The following is a 22,233-nucleotide window of genomic DNA, read 5'->3' on the forward strand; positions in this document are numbered from 1 at the left end:
CAACATGAGGCTTATTAAGTTTTAACGCCTCGGTTTTGTACTTAAGGGGTTCGGTAGATTTGAAAATTTCATAAAATCGAATTCATTTTTTATTTTATTAATATGTCTAAATTTTGTCCCAAAATTTCAAATCGATTTTAGGACGTCAAGAGAGATGAGGTACCAACGGTTAAGTTTACGGAATTTCAAAATAAAAATTTACCAAAATATTGTTTAAATATGTATGTATCTTTAATACGCTAAATGGTTTAAATTGAATATATCCTTGTATGTATTAAAAAAAAAATAGTAAAAATACTTTCATAATATAATTGAGTGTGAAGAAGCCACAATCCGGCATAATTATCGAAATAAGCTTTACTTTGGCTTTAGTTGAATATTTTTGTGGAGTTCTTATCTGGTTAAGTTGTATTTCAGCAGAAACTCTGACTAATAGCTTTAGCTAAACATGGCGTTAGTCTACAGTTATATATATATCTTATACATTATATCGTATATAGAAGTACATATATGTTTATATTTTACGTTCAATACTCTGCTGCGTTTTAAATGTCACACGTGTGTACTCATATACCCAACTTATCTTGACAGTTCATTTGACGGCTTCAAATTCACTCTGCTCCCGCGTATGTAGGTAAGTTACCAAACTAAATTTGCTTTGCTTTGTAAATATTTTACAAATTTGCAACCGTGCAATTTAAGTTACATTTATCAATTTAAAGTTTTCCTTTTCGCTAATTATTTTCTGTTTGCATTCAGTGCAACATGCAGTAGCGCGCTCATGACATATTTGCAGTGCCATCAGTTTTTGCCGCTGTTTAGCCTTCACTAGTCACTGGCAACGGTATTAGGTATAAGTTTCTATAGATAAAAAGCCGTATAAACTTTATGATGCTTTTCATTATATTCAATGTGCGTCAACCTTTGGGTGCATTCCCCAACGCGGAAAGTCGAGTGTCGAGTGAGGTTTTGCTGACCTTTTTTGTACAAAAGAAAAGCGTGTGAATAGTTTCCAAATGGGTTACAAGTAAAAGTGATTAAAGTTTGCTTTGTTTTATGGCAACAGAATGTGGAAAATTCTATGATTTCTTAAGTGAGTACCGTTGTTGGTTTTAAAAACCATAAACATCATAACAAATATGAAAATTTTAGTATGTAAGAGTAAAATCAATTAAGCTGTTAACTATTTGTTAGATATCAATCTGAAATTTCGCTCATGTCCTTTTTCTTCGTCGGAACTGTCGATATCGGATCGCTATAACATAGAGCTGCCAAACAAACTGAACGATCGGAATCAAGTGCTTGTATGGAAAACTCTTTCATTTAACGAGATATCTGCACGAAATTCGGCATGAGTTTTTGTCTAAGGCAGTAATGTATTTTCCAAAGAAATCGTTCAGATCGCGTCACTGTAGCATATAGGTATGTAGCTGCCGTACAAACTGCCCATTAAAGGTTCTTGTAAGTAATCTTTGGTATTTGTGAAGGGTATTAAAGCCTCGGTGCAAGCGAAATTAACATTTTTTCTTGTTTTTTCATATTGTAATATTAAATTATCTGACTTAAATCTAATTTTAATCACTTTAACAGCAACTTCCAAGTCGACTCGCATATTACTCATACGCCATGCCACGCAGAAATGTGATGGCGTTAAAACCTATAAATTTCAATATTATTAAACGTGTATAATGCATTTTAAAAAGTGTTCAAATAACCATTTCTACATTTCGAAAGTTTGCATAATTTTGTTTGATATATTTTTTGTTAGAAAATTAAGAAATATTTTTTTTTGTAACATATTTGCAGCCATCAGCTTTCGCAGCCATTGTGGCGACATAATTTTAGAATACATATATTTTCTGTTTGTATTAGTGCACATGCCCTTCTAAAGCGGGTGTTTGCAAGAAAATTAGCCCAAATAATCAATTGGAAATAAAGAAATAATTTTGCGTTCATATCAACTAAATCAAATCAAGCCTTATTTGCTGCTTTCTTACTCATAAATAAACCCATTTAAGCGGTCGTTGGCTACATGTGGCAAGAAAAGTTTGATTTGTGTACAGCGCAACAACAATACAGTTATGTGCAAAACTTGCGTGCAGTTCGCTGACATTTTATGTTAAATTTTTTAGCGCGAAACTTTAGGTTCTTTGCACTAATAAATAACTGCAAATTCATTTACAAACCCTAAGGAGTTCATAGTCTCTACACATTCAAATCTTTATCAACTTCATGACCTAGTTTCGCACTACGATAATGGAAAAGGAAACTCTGCGGCTTGTTTAGCAAGTTTTTATAGAACTTGTGCAGTTCATATTTGGTCCGTTGTTATTTGTGTATGGAAGTACTTTTCATTTTTTTTCATTTTATTTCTTTTGTGCTTTTTGTTCGCTCTTGAATTTGTTTTATTTGTCAGCTATTAGCCTTGGAAAATGAAAAGCTACAACAAGTAATAAAATGCTATCCTGAAGAGGTATTGGAAATGAGTGTCGTCGATGGCATTTGTGGGAGTTTCAGGTCATTATTTCTTATTGTGTGTATTAGTGTGCAAATAAGTAATAAAATAGTTTTTTAAGAAGGCATAGCAATTAAAAATTATATACGTTTAGCAGTAAAACTCATACTTCACGTTTCCATCATTTATCTATCACAAACAAATGGTTAAAAAATAAAAACAAAAGCAGAATATTGCTTGTAATATGCATATCCGGTTTACTGTCTACTAATTAACATATAATGTTATGCACACTCGTGCAATTACTTATAAATGAGTAAACATTCATTAATTACACTCGCCAAGTATATATTATAACCACTTAATTAATTATTTGTCAAACGTAATTGAATTAAATCGGGTGAAATAAATTGAAAACTAATGAATTGCATAATTTTGCTAATAAAAACATATTTTTTCATGGTGTTTGCACAAATATACATACTAAATATGTCAGCTGTTAGTGCTTAATGGAAGCAAGTTTTATTAACACGCTCCAAATCTGGTTAAGCGGTCCGATAAACATAATATTGATGATTCATAATTTTCTGAAATTTGTTATTATTATATTAAGTATTAAAATATATTAAGGAAAGCTTTGAAAAATTCCCACAAATCAGCTAAATGCTGCAGAGCAGACTTTGACTTTTTATTGTTTTGGCTGAAATGCTAAATATTTACATATTCTCTCATAGCAACCACCAATTGGGCATTTTAATGGCCTTTTAAATGCGTTTCGAATTTATTACTATAATTAAAAAACAAGTTTATTCGCTGCTATTTTGGGGTATAAGACAGATATCGAATGCAATAAAATGGTTTTTAAAACAAATCATTTTGTTGATCATACGCGGCGTGGTACCTGAGATTATTTATAAATTAATTGTGTCCAAAATAAATATAAAACATGAAGCTTAGCACAGTGACGCTAGGTGAGCTAGAAAACTACTCACTAGACCAGAAGTTACTTTGAAGGGCGTGGCCGGGGTTGGGAATATAAATTTATTTTATCATTTATTATATTGCTACTAATAGGATTCCTAATAACACGTGGACAAATTAAAAATAAGTCATTAATCTTAAAACTCGGAAAATGAAAATTTTAATCCTAATCAGGTAAATTAATCATGTTAGTCCCAAGAATCTCAAGCTGCCGCAGTAACTATATTTTGCGTAGTCGAAAAAGTTTTTTCGTATTTCTAATAAGATTTTAACTAATTTTTTTATATTTATGCTAATATATAAATAAATAAATATATACCATTTTGGTCGACTACCTTTGCCATTTTTCCACTAGAGACATTATTCCAGCAGTGTAAAACTTTCATCAGTGTAAATCGAAAATTCGGAATTTCCAGAACGGAAGCGAGCGAACCATTGTTGTGCTATACGAACTGAGACAGCATCGTCTCCGTAAACTTCACAAATTTCATTTGTGGCTTGCGTGGCATTCTTCCCCTTTTTATACAAAAATTTCAATATATAGCGAATTTCTACATTACTTTCAATCATTTTTGAACAGCTGTAACTTTTTTTCAAACTTTCCTTTACTTAACTTTAATTTCCTTTTAGTTAAATGAATCTTAAAATCTCACTTTTCCAACACTATATGGTATGACATAATGTGATTGCTAGCACTGAGGAAAGACAGTGCATAATATTGAAATGCTCCACTATACCGTATTCCATTTTAAAAAGGTTTATACACTTACTTGCTACACTGTGCCGCGCAGCAAGGGAACTAACTACTCTATTCACTGGTGCATGCATAAGTTTGCCAACAAAAGCCGCGTGATAACAAACGCGTTGGCTGCTCAACAACGTGACTGCGCTATGCAAGTAAACCTAATAAATACGCAGCAGCTTTTGATGTCATAAGTATTAAATTTAATTTATTTCCTACTTTTCGGTGTGATGCTTTTGAAGAATGTCACACAAAGCGGTTGATCTTGTACTGAAGGGATATATTTGCAATGCATTGAAGTAAAAATAAATGAAACTGCGAAAAAAATATATGAAAAGAGAAATTATAATGCTAAATGACTGACACAATTTCATTACTTTGCTTGCTAGCTGAATAATAATGCTTCATTATAGTAACACTAGTCAGGATCGCTCACGGCACACACACACACCCTTTACATGCATTTGTTTACAATTGCTCATTGGAAATATATACCGTGAAAATGAAATTTTCGTGATAAATAAAGAGTTTATGAAAATCGCTGATATTCAGAAAAAATATTAAATAATACGCCGCTTTGACGTCAATGAGCAAAATTTTCCATGGCTAATTTGAAAACGATTAATACGTTCATGAAATTGCCTTTTATAAATGGATATAAATCAATTAAGTACAAATTGTTGAATATATGAAATTAACACAGTTACAATTTATTACAATTATTAAACTTAAGCGTTGATGCTTGCATAATTTATAATCTAATTTGTAATAACAAATAAGGAGGGGCAAAGTTCGGGTGGAACTGGACATTTTATGCTCTTCAAATTTGCAGGAATCAAAGCTAAGGGAATATTTTATGGTGTAAAACATGAATCAGAAGTTTGGAATTTAAGCAATTTTATATATGTATGCATATAAGTATATAGCATCATACACTGACCGACATATTCGGCATAAGGTTTGTTAAAAAACGAAAATCATTATATATGTATATATATGGGACTAAGGGTAGTCAAAAAAAAATTTTTTTGGATTTGATTAAAATACCATACATACAACACCAATCAAATGGAAAAGTCAAAGGGATGTATTCAAAAACCTGATATTAGTTATATGGGGGCTAGGCCAAGTTTTCGCTCAATTTTATTTATTTTAGGCAATAATATACATTGTTATGTGTAAAACACGCTTTGTAATTTCCATTGAGATATCTAAAATATTGCCCGATATATGCGGTATAAAGTCAGCCGGAAGCTCGAAAACTTTATATTAGGTATATGGGCTTTCAGAGAAGTATTGATCCGATTCAACCCATTTTCGATACACAGAGTTACTAATGTCAGGAGAGGATTTTGTCTGAATATAAATATATTTACATCTACCGATATCAAAAGTCAAAAATAGATACAAACATATTCGGTACCTAAGACTTTAACAGGTTACAATTTGGATCTCGAAAATTTGTGGTCATAAGGTCATATTTAAAAGAATTATTTTCAAATTTGTAGTCTTTTATATTAATAACTGCTTGATTTGCGCACTGGAAAGTGAAAAAATCAAAGGAATTTAAAACAGTGTTATATGGCATGAAGGCGTGGTTGTAGCCCGATTTTGCCAATTTTCGCACCGTGACATATGCATATAAGTATATAGCATAAGTTCGGGTGTCACCGAACATTTTATATTCGGCATAAGCATGATAAAGTGATAATCGAGATTTCATTATCCGTCATTTACATATTTTTCAAATACCGTATTTGTGTAAAGTTTTATTCCGCTATCATCATTGGTTCCTAATGTGTATATTTTACAGAGAAGGCATCAGATGGAATTCAAAATAGCGTTATATTGGAAGACGGCGTGGTTGTGAACCGATTTCACCCATATTTTGTACATGTCATCAGGGTGTTAAGAAAATATTATATACCGAATTTCATTGAAATCGGTCTAGTAGTTCCTGAGATATGGTTTTTGGTCCATAAATGGGCGGCGCCACGCCCATTTTCAATTTTTAAAAAAGCCTGGGTGCAGCTTCCTTCTGCCATTTCTTCCGTAAAATTTAGTGTTTCTGACGTTTTTTGATCGATTCAACCCATTTTAGTGATTTTCACAGACCTTACTATGGGATGGGAGAGGATTTTTATTATCCGATTTCTTCCATTTTAGAACTGTATATTTCCGAGATATGTACAAAAAACCTAGTAGGGGCGGGGCCACGCCCACTTTTCCAAAACAATTGCGTCCAAATACCTCCCTAATGCGATTCTTTGTCTCGAAAATTTGTTTAATATCTTTATTTATGGCTTAGGCATGACACTTTAAGAATTTTCGGTTTCCAATTTTGTGTGGCAGTTGGCCGATTTTATATTCGAATTAACTTCTTATTGCAAGGAATACTGGAAAGTTTCAAAATCAATTTTTACTCAAGTTACAGCTTATGGACGGACGGACAGACGGAAGACGGACTCCGGATTTCGACTCTACTTTTCGCCCTGGTCAATTTTACACCCTATATCTGACTCTTTGGTTTTACTTACAAACAATCGAGAACAAAAATAATGTCCTTAGCAACATTGTTGCGTATAAAAATGTCACACACTAAATTTAGTCGAAATCGGTCGATCGGGTCCCGAGATATGTGATTTCATCTAAAAGTGCGCGGTGCCACGCCCAAATTTTACGCAGTGCGAAATTACAGTTCTATATCTTAACTTAGTCTCGCTTAGTTTTCGGTGATACGTACAACCGTTAGGTGAACAAAACTATTATACTCTGTAGCAACAGGTTGCAAGAGTATAAAAAAAGGTTCTTTACTGAGAGAAGGAGTCTTGGTTAAGTTGAATTGCTGCTGCTAACTCGATATTGAGAAGTAATAAGTATAAATAAATGGTCTCTCTGGAAAATATTTGGTTTCTGTCTTTGCTTTTAATGTTTTGTATGTGACTTCGCTTAATATGTTCAAAAATTAAGGCGAACGACAACCACAAAATTACATGCTGCTTTTTTATAAACATTGTTTTTGTACATCTATTACTTACTTTAAAAATTTTAAGTAAATTTTTGATATTATTGATGCATTAAAAAACTAGTTTTCTTCTAGTAATTCTATCAAATAGTTTTAGTTGTACTCGTTGTTTTATTTGCTTGCCGATTTCCTATTTCAATGCCGACTAAGCGCTGCTCAAGCTAATAAGCATTTGCAAGGGAAAATTGAGTTACATAAAACTTGTTAAAGCGAAACTCAATACAATAGAAATGCGATAATTTAATGGCCAGTGCGAAGTACAAATAATATCTGAATAATCATGAAAAAACTGCAAACGCAATACTCGTTTTGAGAAATATGCGGATTTATGGCTTGAAGCCTGTTACATGGTTTTTTTACATTTGTAGGTACTGTTACTTGTAGATACTGAAACTCTGAATATTTTTAATAAAACGTACTGTTACGTAACTGCTTATGCGTATATACATTGTCTTTAGATTACACACTTATATTTTAGAAAAATTCACAAACATTTCAACTTTATTCACGCACATAATTGTTTTCAAATTCTATACTAATTTTACACTATATATAGCCGAGATTTGTTGGCGTTGAATGTCGGCAAAACGAACTTTTTATTAATTTTTTTTCAAATTCATTGCATATTTTTATATTTGCCAGAGTGGACAACGTCACAAGGTTATACATATTTTTGTGTCGCGCTTACTAACATAACAAAAATATCATTCGATCTTAGCTTAATTTTTACCAAGATATTCGATCAGGGTGAAAACCCTGGAATTTTGGGCCCGCTGTGCTTTGTACCGCTTCGTACTCATTATTTTGCGTTAAAGTATCCCTCTCCTTGATTATGTCAGTATATTTCATGCATAAATACTAGTTGCTTGTTCGACACTTACAAAATTAGCTCGTCGTTCCATCGAATGTCGAATGTGATATTCGCCGTGGCCAACGCGCAAAGGACAATAAATCTTTCGCAGAACCTTTCTCTCGAAAACTCGTAACTTCGACTCATCAGATGTTGTCATCGTCCATGCCTCTGCACCATATAGCAGGACGGGAATAAAGAGTGATTCATAGAGTTTGGTCTTTGTTCGTCGAGAGAGGACTTTACTTCTCAATTGCCTACTCAGTCCGAAGTAGCACCTGTTGGCAAGAGTTATTCTGCGTTGGATTTCGAGGCTGATATTGTTGTTGGTGTTAATGATGGTTCCAAGATAGACGAAATTATCTACGACTTCGAAGTTATGACTGTCAACAGTGACGTGTGAGCCTAGCGGCGAGACCCATTTGCTTCGCTTCCTTATTCGAAGGATTATCTCGAATTATTTTCTCTAGCAGTAGATTGAAGAAACCTCGTCTTCTCGATCTTAACGGAGCTTTTGGTATTGCCCAACGTCAGTTTGCACAGCTGTATTAGGTTTTCCAAATTCAGACATCGCGGCATAAAGGCAGCTCCTTTTCGTGCTGTCAAAAGCAGCTTTGAAATCAACGAAGATATGGTGTGTGTCGATTCTCTTTTCACGGGTCTTTTCCAAGATTTTTGGTGAATATCTGGTCAGTTGTTAATTCGCCAGGTCTAAAGCCACACTGATAAGATAATCAATTTGTTGACGGTGGACTTTAATCCTTCACACAATACGCTCGATAGAACCTTATATGCGATGTTGAGGAGGCTTATCCCACGATAGATGGCGCAATCATCGGGCATTCTTTCGTCCGGCCCTATTCTACAAAGAAGTTGTCAGTTCTTCTTCGCCGCCGTATTTGAATAGCTCTGCCGGTAATTCATCGGCCCAGCCGCTTTGTTGCAATGGAACTTCTGCTCCATCGTCTTCGATTGGGGAATCGAGTGCGTCATCTCCTAATGGTATGCCTTCACTGCCATTCAGCAAGCTGGAGAAGTGTTCCCTTCATAATTTTAGTATACTCTGGGCATCGGTTACACTTTTAGTGGTTTTACAAGAGTATGCTTATAGTCTCTTACTATTGAAAACCCATTAAAATGTAGCATGATTACAAGTTTGGAGCTTAAGTCTTTCGTTTCAATAGTTTTAAATAATTATTGCAGAGTTGTGCATTCGTTTCATACTCGTTTATAAGTAAGCGACTTGAAAATGTAATATTTTTTTGTGAGAAAATGTAAACTAATTTATGTAATCAATGAGTTTAAATCTCAAATGTTTACTTAATATTTCGGGTCTCGAAACGCAACTACTACTAATAATAAAAATGTATTCTGGAGATGCGGGGCATCGATCCCCGTACCTCTCACATGCTAAGCGAGCGCTCTACCATCTGAGCTACATCCCCGTTATTATAAGCATATTGAACTACTCATTTGTATGCACATTAATTGATTCAAAAGCAACATAACGGCTATTTAACGGTTAACGGACAAATGTTATGTAATGCAAAAAGCAGTTGCTACGCAAAAGTGGTAAGATATATTATTCACAGTAGTGCCCGATAGTACGGTAACCAACAACTTACAGTGAGAAATTTTCTACCAAAAAGTGATGCTTTGCGGAAAGTATTAATTTTTTGGTTTCCATTTGAAGAAAAGTACTGCAGAGTCGCATCGAATGGTTGTCGAAGCACATGGTTATCATGCTTTAACAGAGGCAACATCGAAAGGTGGTTTCAACGATTTAGATATAATGATTTTGATATGAGAAAAGAAGAACGTGGAAGACCACCAAAAAAGTTTGAAGACGCCGAACTGCAAGCAATATTGGATGAAGATGACACTTTGAGTCAAAAGCAAATGGCAACCATGTTAAATGTTGCACAGTTTCAGCCCATTTGAAAGCTGTGGATAGGACCAAAAGTTTGGAAAATGGGTGACACCTAAACTGAATGAAAGACAAATGGAAAACTGAAAAAACACTTGTGAAATTTTGCTTCAAAGACACGAAAGAAAATCAGTTTTGCATCGAATTGTCACTGGCGATGAAAAATGGATTTATTTTTAGAAACTTAAACGGAGAAAATCATGGATAACTTCGGGGCAACCACCCACATCGACTGCAAAAACAGATCGGTTTAGGTAGGAAGACAATGCTCTGTGTTGGGTGACATCAGAAGGGTGTGGTATATCATGAGCTTCTAGAACTTGGTGAAACTGTTAATACTAATCGCTACAGACAACAAATGATCAATTTACACGACAATGCAACTACATACAAATCAAAATCGGTTCAGGGTACAATCAAAGTACTTGCCGGGGCGTTGCTAACCCACCCAATTTATTCACCAGACTTGGTTCCTTCCGATTACTATTTGTTTTGATCGATGGGACACGCTTTGACTGAGCAGCACTTTGATTCCTACGCAGAAATCGAAAATTGGGTTTTCTGATTGATTTGCTTCAAACGGCGAACATTTCTATTGGCATGGTATCCACAAATTGCCAGAAAGATGGTCAAAATGTGTAAAAAGCAATCGTCAATACTTTGAATACATTTTTTTTATTGCTTTTCCATTCAAAATTAGTACTTCTCATTTCATGCCGGTACTCCTGTTAATTAGAAAGGTTGCTTTTTTAACTGCTGTCTATTCGTTAGCCGGTTCCACAGTACTTCTAGTCAACATGCAAGCCAAGTCCGAATGTATACATGAACTATAGTTCGAAATGATTAAACGACTGTGCAGACAGTAGTCAAAATAAAATGGTATGTAAGCTTTAGAGTAGATGGCAATATTATCAAAGCTTACCAGTACAACATCTGTACATAGATTGAATTTAACATGTATTGAAACTCTTAAGCAATGTTGAAAACAATGTACTGTTACTTTTTGTCTAAAAAATGCTGTTATTTGTCCACACCTACTTTATTAGACACTATTTATACCGCAATTTTTAAGCTCTCGTTGAGCGACTTTGTTTACATGAATGGAGTTGATTGATATGCGTGTCAGCGCTTTGAATTACTTGTTGCATTGCTTTTCAATTGCCGTTATATGGCCGTTATTAAGGTTTTGAATTCGAAAACTGTTTGTATACTCGCATAAGTGATACAGTTTTGAGTGAAATATTATGTAACGGGGATGTAGCTCAGATGGTAGAGCGCTCGCTTAGCATGTGAGAGGTACGGGGATCGATGCCCCGCATCTCCAATGGATTCCTTTTTGAAAGAATGAAACTTTATTTAAAATTATATATTACGGGGTTTTCAAAAGTTTTTAAATAAAAAATTTTATATCAAGCATTAATCGGCCGGATACTGCTGCAATTTCACCTTGTACGAAGTTTATCAATCATAGCTGACTTGTTGGCATAGACCATAGACTTGACATAGACCCACAGGAAATAGTCTAACGGCGACAAATCGCACGACCGAGGTGGCCAATTGACTGAGCCATTTCGTAAGATAATACCTTCAGCAAACTTGGTTTTCAATACATCAATTGTGATATTCGCTGCGTGGCCTGCGGTGCCATGCTGTTGAATCCACATTTTGTCCAAGTCCATATCATCCAATACGGGCCAAAAAAAAATTCGATTATCATTGAGCGGTAGCGATTCCCATTCACAGTAACTTGCCGGTCTTGATCACCACGGAAGATGTACGGCCCAATGACGCCGTCGGCTCATAAACCGCACCAAACCGTAATTTTTTCGGGATGCAATGGTGACTCATGGAGTACGTGTGGATTGCTACCTGACCAATAACACATACTTTGCTTATTGACGAAGCCATTCAGCATTAAATGAGCCTCATCGCTGAAGATGATTTTTCGATGAAAATCCGGATCATTTTCAATTCACGAACATACGACGATTCTGGTGGTCAAGTGGCTTCAGTTCTTGTGTCGATTTGATCTTGTAAGGATGTAGGCTAAGATTTCTTCACAAATTCGCCACAATGTTACAAAGATACCCAACGCTTGAGAACGACGTGTGAGAGACTGATTTGGGTCTTCCTCAATTGATGCGCTAGCGGCAGCAATATTTTCGGCACTAAGGGCACTTCTTTGTCTCACTGGCACGGGAACTTTTTGTACTGTGCCTGTGGATTAAAATTTTTCCACTAGATGCTCAATTGTTGATCTAATAGGACGATTATGACGACCATAAATTGAACGTAGCGCTCTTAAAGTTGAGACTACTGACTTGGATCGGATCGTATATTTTTCCATGATGAAACGGCAAACCTTGCTGAAGAGAAATCTCAAAAGAGCGGGAAAAAACATGGCATCGTTTGCTGTTCCTATCGGCCTACTTTTGTGGTGTCTCTATTGAAAAACCTGTTGTTAGATAAAAACTGCAGTTGACAGGTAAGTATTTGAGAAGCGCATGTTAAAATTATAAAGAGAATCATACCAAGACACTGGTTAAAAAACTACAGCTTCCAAAATATTCTGACACTTATTTACTCTCAATCTCCCAACAATGCATCGACAGACTAATGAGAAGTAATTAAATTGTGTTTGGTAGATTATACATACATGAGAGCGTCCACTCCAATAGCCCTTAAAGCAATATTTAACTCAACCAAGAATTCTGAGCATTAGCACCAACGGCAGTTGAACACCAGCGCGAAGAGAAACAACTCAAGTCAATGATAATTGAGTATTATCCATACTTTTCTTTGAGTGAGGCTGCTGCGAGTAAACGTTTACAGTTATTAGGGGTGTTTTGTGTCAAACGAGTGAAGTGACAAAGTGAAATTTATTGAGCGCTTTCGAGCATTGTCAAGAATAATATGGCTTGGTTTTTTGTTGTGTGAGTAAGTCATATATTGTAGGTAAAAAAGAATCATAACAATATTAAAAACAACAATAAAAACAGATCAGCTGGCTTAAAGTGGCGTGAAATTGCCGATGTATTGAGGGCGCTTAGAATGTTTACATTCATTTGCCGGCATGATCGCGCTCCACATATACAAGTCCTACATACATATGTATGTGAATATAAACAAAACGTGCACACTTACTTTTTGCTCTACACACACACCTACACATTTGCAGAATCGCAACGGTTTATTTTTACTTCTGCTCATTATTCATTCATCTATTTCCTCTATGCATACATACATACATGTACATGTATGTAAGCTACGTTGCTACGGTGTTGACGCCGTCACTGCCACCCTCACCATTAGCAACAACCGCGAGCAGAGCAACAACCATTGTGTGTACAGGTTTTTGCAGTTGTTGCCGTCGTAGGTACTCGTAGCCACCACAGTAATTGCCACTACTACTGGCTGGTGCTGCTGCCGCTGGCTACTAGTACTTCAGCTAGCCGCATGGTTGGCGCTGTTGAGCGTTTGCGCGGCTGATTGACTAAATGACCGAATGTTTGGAAAATAAAATAAGCGCGACGCGCTCGAATGTCAAGTTTAGAAGTGATTGTTGTTCGTTACGGTCACATCGGGCAGCATTACGCGGTGCTATGGTCTAACCAAGAATAACGTAAAGTAGTAGCTTGCGATTCGAAACGGTTGTAACGCGGCAGACCAACGGAACGGCCGTTAGTCATTTGAATGTGGTGACATTTTGATGTTTAGAAACCTGAATTGCCAGATTTTTTGCAATGTAAATAAGTCATTAGTGCCGTGGCGCAGGTGATTCATAAAACAATAAAAATATTTTATTTAATAATTAAAATAAATTATAGAAAAATTAAATAAAATTTTCAATAGAAAACTAAAATAAATATTAATAAAAATTTTGGTGTAAATAAAAACTAAAATAAATATAAATAAAAATTTGCTGTAAAATTGGAAAAAAATAACAGTTATGCAGAGTGCAACAAAAATACAGTTGTGAGCAAATTTTATATATTTTTTTGAAGTTATTTTGCTAAAAATTAAAAAAAAAAAATTGCACTATTTAATTAAAGGCTTATACTATTTAATTGAAGACTTGTAGCAATTTTAAATTGAAAAAAGTTTAAGTTACAAAATATGCATTGGAAATTTTTCTTGAGAGCATACTTATATAGTACATATCAAAATCAAATGTAGGCGTACGTACCGTGTAATTTTTGGAAATTTCGTTATTTTTTCATTTTATAGCGGTTGTCATATCAGCGCGTATACTAAATTTGGCATAAAATCAAAAGTGTGCAGCGCTGAAAATGCTAGAAAAGCAAACAAAATTTTTTTTTGAATTTGCATGCGCAGTAAAATCGAACGGAACCGGCGGCAGTAAATATTGCATATTATAAAGTGAATGCAAGCAATTTAAAAATTCTAAAGATGTGAAATGCTATGAATATCTGAGTGCAGTGTTACTTTTAGAAACTAAAAGTAGTAAATATTCAAAAAAAAAAAAAAAAAAAAAAAATAGTAAAAGGAAAACTTTGGATGTAACACTTGTTTGTATTAGACAAAAATGATAATAATGTGAACAAAAAACTGAAACTGTTGAAAAGAAAAAATATTTTACTCTTATTACTTGGCAAAAATAAAAGAAAAATATATAAGATATAAAAAATAAACTTTACTCTGACCATAATATTCCACATAGGCGCATGTTTAATGGCATAAAAGGCTTTACAAATATCTGTAGCTTGATTTAGATTGATCAGTTTGTATGGCAGTTATATGCTATACTTGTCCGAACTGAACAATTTTTTCGAAGATTATAGTGCTGTCTTGGACAATAATCTGTGCCAAATTTCGTGAAGTTATTTTGTCAAACAAAAAAGTTTTCCATACATGGACTCAAGTTTGATTGAGCAGTTTGTATGACAGCTATATGCTATAGTGAGCCGTTATGAACAATTTCTTCGTAGATTATATTATTCTTTTAAATAATAATTCGTGCTAAATTTCGTGAAGATATTTGGTCAAATAAAAAAGTTTTCCATACAAGCACCAGAGTTTAATTGAGCAGTTTGTATGGTAGCTATATGCTATAGTTATCCGATATGAAAAAAATTTTCGAAGATTACATTATTGCTTAAAATAATAATCCGTGCCAAATCTCGTGTAGATATCTGTTCAAATAAAAAAGTTTTCCATACAAGCATTTGATTCCGTTCGTGCAGTTTATATGGCAGCTATATGCTATAGTGATGCGAGAGCGGCGAATCCGACAAATAAGCAATTTATTGACGAAAAAAGGACATGTGCAAAATTTCAGTGCGATATCGCATAAATTGAGGGACTAGCTCTCATATATACAGACGGATAGACAAATAGAAATTAGATAAATAGAGACGTTAAGTTACTGCTAATTGATTACGAAAAGTAATTATAGAATATTAATGTTACCAGCTTGTTTAGCATTGAAAATCAGCAAAAGTAAAGTCAAGTTCTTATGAAAGCGAAGCGCGGGCGAAAGGTGCAATTTATTGCAGTGTTTACCCATGAAAAACAAACAACTTGTCTGCCGTTCAACAATCACAAAGACAACAAAAATATTGCTATAATTTTTAATGTCACGAATAATGACAACGAAAATAAATAATATTGACTGATATATATACATATGTATGTATATATGAGTATATATAAACATGAAATGGAGGCCATCAAAAATGTACAAATTAAAATTCGATAATAGTTTGTGAGAAAAATGTGAGTAAAATAATATAAAAAACTGAAAATACCTATAGATATACATATGTATATGTATATGTACCCCAAATAGTTAGCTTAATTATACAAATATAGCAAAACTCGTGAAATTTCGGCTTAAACTCGAGCTAATTGCTCAATTTGTTGTTTTAATATTAAACGCCACTTTCCAACAGAAAAAACTTTAACTCGCCTTAACACGTTTTTTAGTGTTTATGGAAATACAACCCTGTTTTGCACCCAAATTTGGCTGAACTGTTAATATATTGTGGTTTAATGGTTAAAAATTAAAAAGAATCCTTACAAGATCTCTGATCGTCCAGTTTGTATGGCAGCTATACGCTATAGTGACCCGATCTGAACAATTTCTTCGGTTATTGCATTATTGCTTCAAGAAATATTCCTTGCCAAATTTCTTTAAGCTATCTCTTCAATTGAAAAAGTTTTCCATACAAGCACTTTATTCCGATCGATTAGTTTGTATGGCAGCTATATGCTATAGTGGTCCAATATCGGCGATTTCGTTAAATAAGCAGCTTCTTCAGAAGAAAAGAATGTGTGTAAAATTTCATATCGATATCTCAAAAACTGAGAGAAAGACAGACAGGCCGACATGGCTAAATCAACTCAGCTCATCGCGCTGATAATTCTTGCATAAAACTTATAGAAGTTCTGGGTGTTACCGAGTAACATGGTCCCTCTAACGTTAACTTTCCAATATAACTGTTATTTCTAGATTCCCAGATATGTAAATTTTTTTTCTCTTATGTTTTATACGGAACTCAAATATCTTCCTTTTTAACTCTCATTACAGTTCTCCAAAACCAATGTCGACAAGCCATATCTCAAGCAGCATAGTCCAACTATGTCTAAAAGCCAAAGAGTTAATTATAAATGTTAAGCAAAAAAGTGCGCAATATACATAAGCTCAAGTATTTATAAGTGTAAGTAAAGCTAGTTTCAAAAATATTTCAAGAAGTGTTATCAAAATAAACTCAAAAATCCAACAACACAAAAAATGATTGGTGACTCTGCGGATAATATTGGCGAACATGCCTGGACGAAATTACTCGACGACAAGGATAGCACAGGCAAAAATGCTGTGATTGTGAAATCCACACGCATATCCGAGGAGGATTTTGCAAAATGCCCAACCGACGAGAGCAATCCACTGCCACTCGAACGCCTGAAGGGCAATTGCAGCAATCTGAGTAGTGGCGAGGGTGGTGGTGGCGGCAATGCGAGCACCGATGGCATTGTTGCCGAAACGAAGTCCCAGTTAACGCGTAAAGGTTCACTGCTCGGTTCATTCCATAAACAATTAAGACGCTCCCTGAAGGCAGTTAGCGAATCGCCTGGTCCGATTACGAGGTAAGTGAGCTTGATCAGATTTTTTTGTAGGTTAAGTAAGGTGCTTAAAAGACTTCGTTGGGACATAATTCTTTCTTAATTCAATTTGTTATTGTTATGATTTTTGTATTTTGAACACTAAGTGGTTTTTTAATACTTATAATTTTAAAACTCCGTGAATTATATGCCTTTAGCATATTTTCCCTAAGTAAACCCAGTTGCCTATTCATTGCCGCGGTCCAATATCCATTCACTTTTACTTCACTCCAATTCCCCTAACAAAGTTGTAATAGTTCTGACGTTGTTTGTAATGCAAAAATATAATTGCTATTTTTCTTTGAATAATTTTTATTGGCAAAGCGTCGCTGTAACACCTTAGCAACACATATACGAAGAATTAGCAAATAGGAAAAGGCGAAATGAGTGTTAAGCAGAAAGCAGGGAACACGTTTATGACTAATTTGATTTTTTTTGATTTAACAAAGCCAATGTTTACTTAATCGCATCTATTTCTACTTAAGCTATCAATAAATTACAAGGTTTTATACTATACTTACATATACAAAAATGAGTTACAGACATGTCATTATCTGCTTAGTATTTAGCTTGGTTACAAGAAACATTATCTGCTCCGTAGAAATAAAGCCAAGAGTTTATAACAGAGTAGACCACAAAACACATGGGTTGTGTTCCATTTAAAAAACCTAGGATTATGGCGTATCGAACAAACAGCTGATATAATTCAAAGATTAAATCGCAATATAGAGCAGACAGTAATAGCATTTTAGCGAGACAACCACATAGCCAGCAGAGCAGTTTACAACCGAAGCATAGTGAGCAAAGAAGTGGCGAATCGAACAAGGCTTTATTGAGTCTGTATAGTTCTTTTGTGTTGCTCTAAAGTTTGGCATATATTTGTTATGTATTTATAAGTATTTTTGGCTGTAAACACATAATGTGATTTTAAATAAGAATATACAAAATTAGTCCTTAAGTTAGCAAAAGATAGTCCTTGAGTTTTTTAAGATTTTTTTTACTAGTGAGGAATTGAAAGAGCCAAGATTTTGACCATCATGTATATACTGCCATCTGGATTGAGGAAGTATATATAAGTTTATGGCCAGCCAGGGAGTCATGCTGAGTACTCACTAATACATCTGTAGGCTTTCTTCCCGATATAATATAGTAGCTGTCTTCGATTCACCATTTTTCTGTTTGTTTGCCAAAAGAATTATACAAAAAAGCAACAACAAATTTGTAGAGTTGGATTTGTACAAGAGACTAGATGGATACCTCATTATAGTGATAAAGCTACTATCTTCTATTCCTCAAAGTTTTCTTTAACATATTTTGCATCGGTTGTACTAGTAAATGGTTGAAATGACATATGAAAAATTTCTTTTTTGATGCATTTTTGAAACATAACACTTATGGGATAACATGGATTTACGGCTTTCAAAAAATTGATTTTTTATTACCTGATTAAATTCTCAACACCCCTAGAATATTGAAATAAATTTTCAAGTTGATCCGAGTAATAGTTTCGGAGATACAGTCTTGAGAACTTGAGCGCTCGAGGCTAGCTAGGTTAAAGGCGTCGTCCTTAAACACGTTTTTCTTCTTTTTGAAGTCGGTTGGTAAGATTTCTCGAGAACTACTCAACTAACCGATCTTCATGAAATTTTACACAGGTCTTTGAGATACAATTCTTAAAGACTTGGACGAAGGATTTTTTTCGGTTAGAACTATTTGAAAAAAATGTCACGAAATTTTCACTAAAATTATAATTTTTTTGTAAATTTGTCTGCCAAAAATCCAATTTTCAGTTGTTTTCCTTCGTCCATGTTCTAAGTTAAGGTTTTAACTAAAACATGTAGATGATTTAGATGATCTTGTAGGGAGTTATTCTGTTAGCGCGGGCGCATCTTTTTTCCGAGGGGTCACGGAAAATGGCGTCGCAATGGCAAAGGTTAAAATATTATTTTCCGAAAATTCTTTATTAATAGTATATGTTTGTAACAATAAAAAGTCCAATAAAATATTTAATTTTTTATATGAGAAAGAAATTTTTGAGAAAAGGCTGTTTTTTACCCGAGAAAACCCATGTAACCCCTTCAAATAAATTATATTAGCTTATAGAAAACAAAAATAAAGTATTACTGCAAGGTTTTTTAAAGCGAAAAAAAGAATTTCTCCACAAAAAAGAAATATCATAACGCTATTGTGCCCGCGCCAGAAGACATGTTAGCGCAGGGTTGCATTACAAATGGTGTCCGTTGGCTTGAACATCTGGTATAGTTTGCTCGAATCGCTGAATACTGACGCTTGGCGAATCGAAGACAACTTTTATAGTGCACCGCTAGTCGACGCAAAAGCTCAACCCGCTTTCTTTTTAAAAAATGAACAGTATGAAAACACTACTTAATAAGTTAAAAAAAAACAAAGAGTGTTTCAATTCTCGACTAATGATGCATTTTGATAAATAGGCTTAACTGTTTAACTGTCTCCAATGTTCTGTCCTCCAATGAAAGACACTGGAAGCAATATACGACGGCTCATTTGTTCGGAAAATGGGTTTTTTTGATGAAGTTGGAAGGACGAAAAATTTTCTGAAAAATTTTGAAGTTGAATTTTTGCTTCCAATGAAGAGTCACAATACATAATAAATAATTTTTGCTTTTAACTTTGCAATTAATTCAACTCCGAAAAAATAAATAAACGTAAGACTTGTTAAAGTTGCGAGGTCAAAAATTTATGAAAAGTTCCGAATATGCTAATCTTTTAAAAAAAGAAGAAAAAGGGTCTTCATTAAGTCATAAAATTGACTAACATGTTACAAAATTCAAATGAGTATATGAAACTGGTGTACAAACGATGACCATCCCTAACCTCAATCGCATTATCATCATAACAAAATGTTATTTCTTAGTAATGCACAACGGTATACTAATTCAAGTAGTTCAAAAACATTTAAGTGTACTTATATACAGATGGTATATTTCAATAAATTGCACTAGGCTTGACTTCCCGTGTGAAGGCGAATTTCCGCGCCAACTTTTGGATATAATCTGAGCTAAATACGAGACATTCCGATATAAATAATTGAATTAAAGAACATTTAATTTAATTTATTACCCACAGCCTGCTGAGATGAGCTTTGAACGCGAGGCCGCTTCAGTGTGTGATTTACATACATACATACATGTATAAATACTTGTGCTAAGTACTAGAGAATTAAGATGTTATTACTGCGATTTGTAGTATGTAAAGTTGATCACAAAAGCTCAACAATAACGATTGTTGTTGTATAGGCATTAAAAGCGATACTGTCGCCATAATATGCCACAACAATAACAATTAACAAAGCAACAAAAAATACAATAGAGGCAAGCTGACACAAAAGTGGCAAAAATAACAATCATACTCATAACAATCACAGGCAATTAGAGCGCAGATTAAAATCCACCAGCTTGCGTGGGCGGTAAGTGAGTGAGAGGGGGTGTACAGAAAATATGCGGCGGTGAGGTAGGCAATTTGAAGCGAACTAAGCTTTTACAATGATTCAATTTGATTTTAGGCATACCTAAACACACACACATTTTTGGGAAATGGGATAAACTATAACACTAACTACATACATATATGTTATATATATATAAATATTCAAACCTCATCATAGACAAATATACGCACTAAAACTGTAAATAGCCGCGGTTAAGTTTTAATAAAGAAAAACGCGTGCTTTGCTTGAGCGGAGCTTATCTCAGATACAAGCATGTACGTATATATAACTCTAGATATATAACAATGCATATTTAACTATATATGTATATATATAAAAATTTGTATATATTTTTATATACAAATATATATACTAAATGGCCTGAATAATTCACACCGCGTCGGTAGATTGTGAATGAATGAGCTCACAATTAATATGGCGTGTTGAAAAAAGTACGCTTCTCGCTTGCCGGTTTTGTAAATTTTTCGCTGAGCTGTTATCATTGTAAAGCTTACTTTAATTGAGGTCTACAACAGCGGAAGTCGTAAGTGTTGTACTTTAAAAGCGGCCGGCTTTTATGATTTTCAGCGAAGTAAGTTACAGTATGGTTGATGTGCCAAGTCTGGGGGTTTTTACAAAAATTCAGTTTGCTTTACATTCTTCTTTGTCATACTATATCAAAACTCATTGACAGGAAGTCAGAAGAAAGGAGAAATTTTGAAATGGTTTATGGGATTTATTACGAATTGTGGATAGTGACACAGTGTAGGCGCAATTTTCAAAATACACCGATTCTTCGAGCGAAGTTGTTTGGGGCAACAGCTACTTTTTCAAAGCTCTTTGGATGAAGTTCTTGTTATTGCACTTCAATATTGGAGACCAAATTTAGCTATCCTTATATTCTACACATTCTACTTCCATTTATTTAGCTTATTGCTGAAGTATTTATTTAACTGAAATAATTTGCATAAAATATGCTAGATAAATTAGAACTCTGGCGCAAACGAACAATTCAATAGGTGTTTTTTGCCTCCGGTACATTTGTTTCTCCGAATTCACTACCCATTAGAGCACTATAACTTTTCAAAGTATTCAAGTTAAACATTGTTAGACCAAAGCGTAGTGTAATTTGTCATTTACTAGTAACTGTTTTTGTAATATGCAGATATAAATCAAATGTCATGATGAATTGACAAAGGTGTATAGCATAAGTATGCAAAAATACCAAATATGTATGTGAGCACACATGTATTTATATATTTCTATATGCTTATATACATATACACATAAGTACATACATAAGTAAGCGAATGACTAAATATTGTCTCGCTTAAGAGCAGAACACGTGCGAGATAAGTGATAGATGGAATAACGTTTGGATGTACTGAAGATTTACAAATACAAGTATCTATAGTACATACAACTACAACATATTGTAAAAATAGTTCATTAATCAAGTTTTTTTTAACTACGGCACGTGATGTAATGTGAGTTAATACTTAATTAAAGAACTCTTCTACATGTATTTTGAAAAAATCTGACAGCCCAAGGTTATTTAGAGAATAGCTGAATACGGTAGGCTTATGAAACGGGAATCCCACTATGATGTCTCGCACAAGAACGCATAATGATCACCGAGGTTTTGTATTTTTTTATTTATTTATT

At 34.2% G+C, this 22,233-nt stretch overlaps 1 protein-coding gene and 2 non-coding genes across 8 annotated transcripts in view; 2 read left to right on the plus strand and 1 right to left on the minus strand.

Annotated features, from left to right (window-relative positions):
- Positions 1-809: 809 nt before the first annotated feature.
- Positions 810-22,233, plus strand: part of LOC126767739 (G protein-activated inward rectifier potassium channel 3) — a 93,571-nt gene continuing 72,147 nt past the window's right edge. Inside the window, exons 1-3 of one of the 6 annotated variants that reach the window (XM_050485322.1) lie at positions 810-1,093; positions 1,195-1,422; positions 16,531-17,087. In XM_050485322.1, coding sequence (XP_050341279.1) covers positions 16,735-17,087 — 353 coding nt within the window. In that variant the 5' untranslated portion in view covers positions 810-1,093; positions 1,195-1,422; positions 16,531-16,734. Of the gene's footprint in view, positions 1,094-1,194; positions 1,423-13,467; positions 13,755-14,704; positions 15,717-16,530; positions 17,088-22,233 lie in introns of those variants that run through there. The other 5 variants (XM_050485323.1, XM_050485318.1, XM_050485320.1 and 2 more) reach the window with 5 other exon arrangements.
- Trnaa-agc (transfer RNA alanine (anticodon AGC)) lies at positions 9,426-9,498 on the minus strand. Its single transcript has one exon. It is a non-coding gene; the product is annotated as a tRNA-Ala (tRNA).
- On the plus strand, positions 11,232-11,304 carry Trnaa-agc (transfer RNA alanine (anticodon AGC)). The gene has a single exon. It is a non-coding gene; the product is annotated as a tRNA-Ala (tRNA).

This window comes from Bactrocera neohumeralis, chromosome 2 (genome assembly GCF_024586455.1).
Source record: "Bactrocera neohumeralis isolate Rockhampton chromosome 2, APGP_CSIRO_Bneo_wtdbg2-racon-allhic-juicebox.fasta_v2, whole genome shotgun sequence".
Lineage (NCBI taxonomy): Eukaryota > Metazoa > Arthropoda > Insecta > Diptera > Tephritidae > Bactrocera > Bactrocera neohumeralis.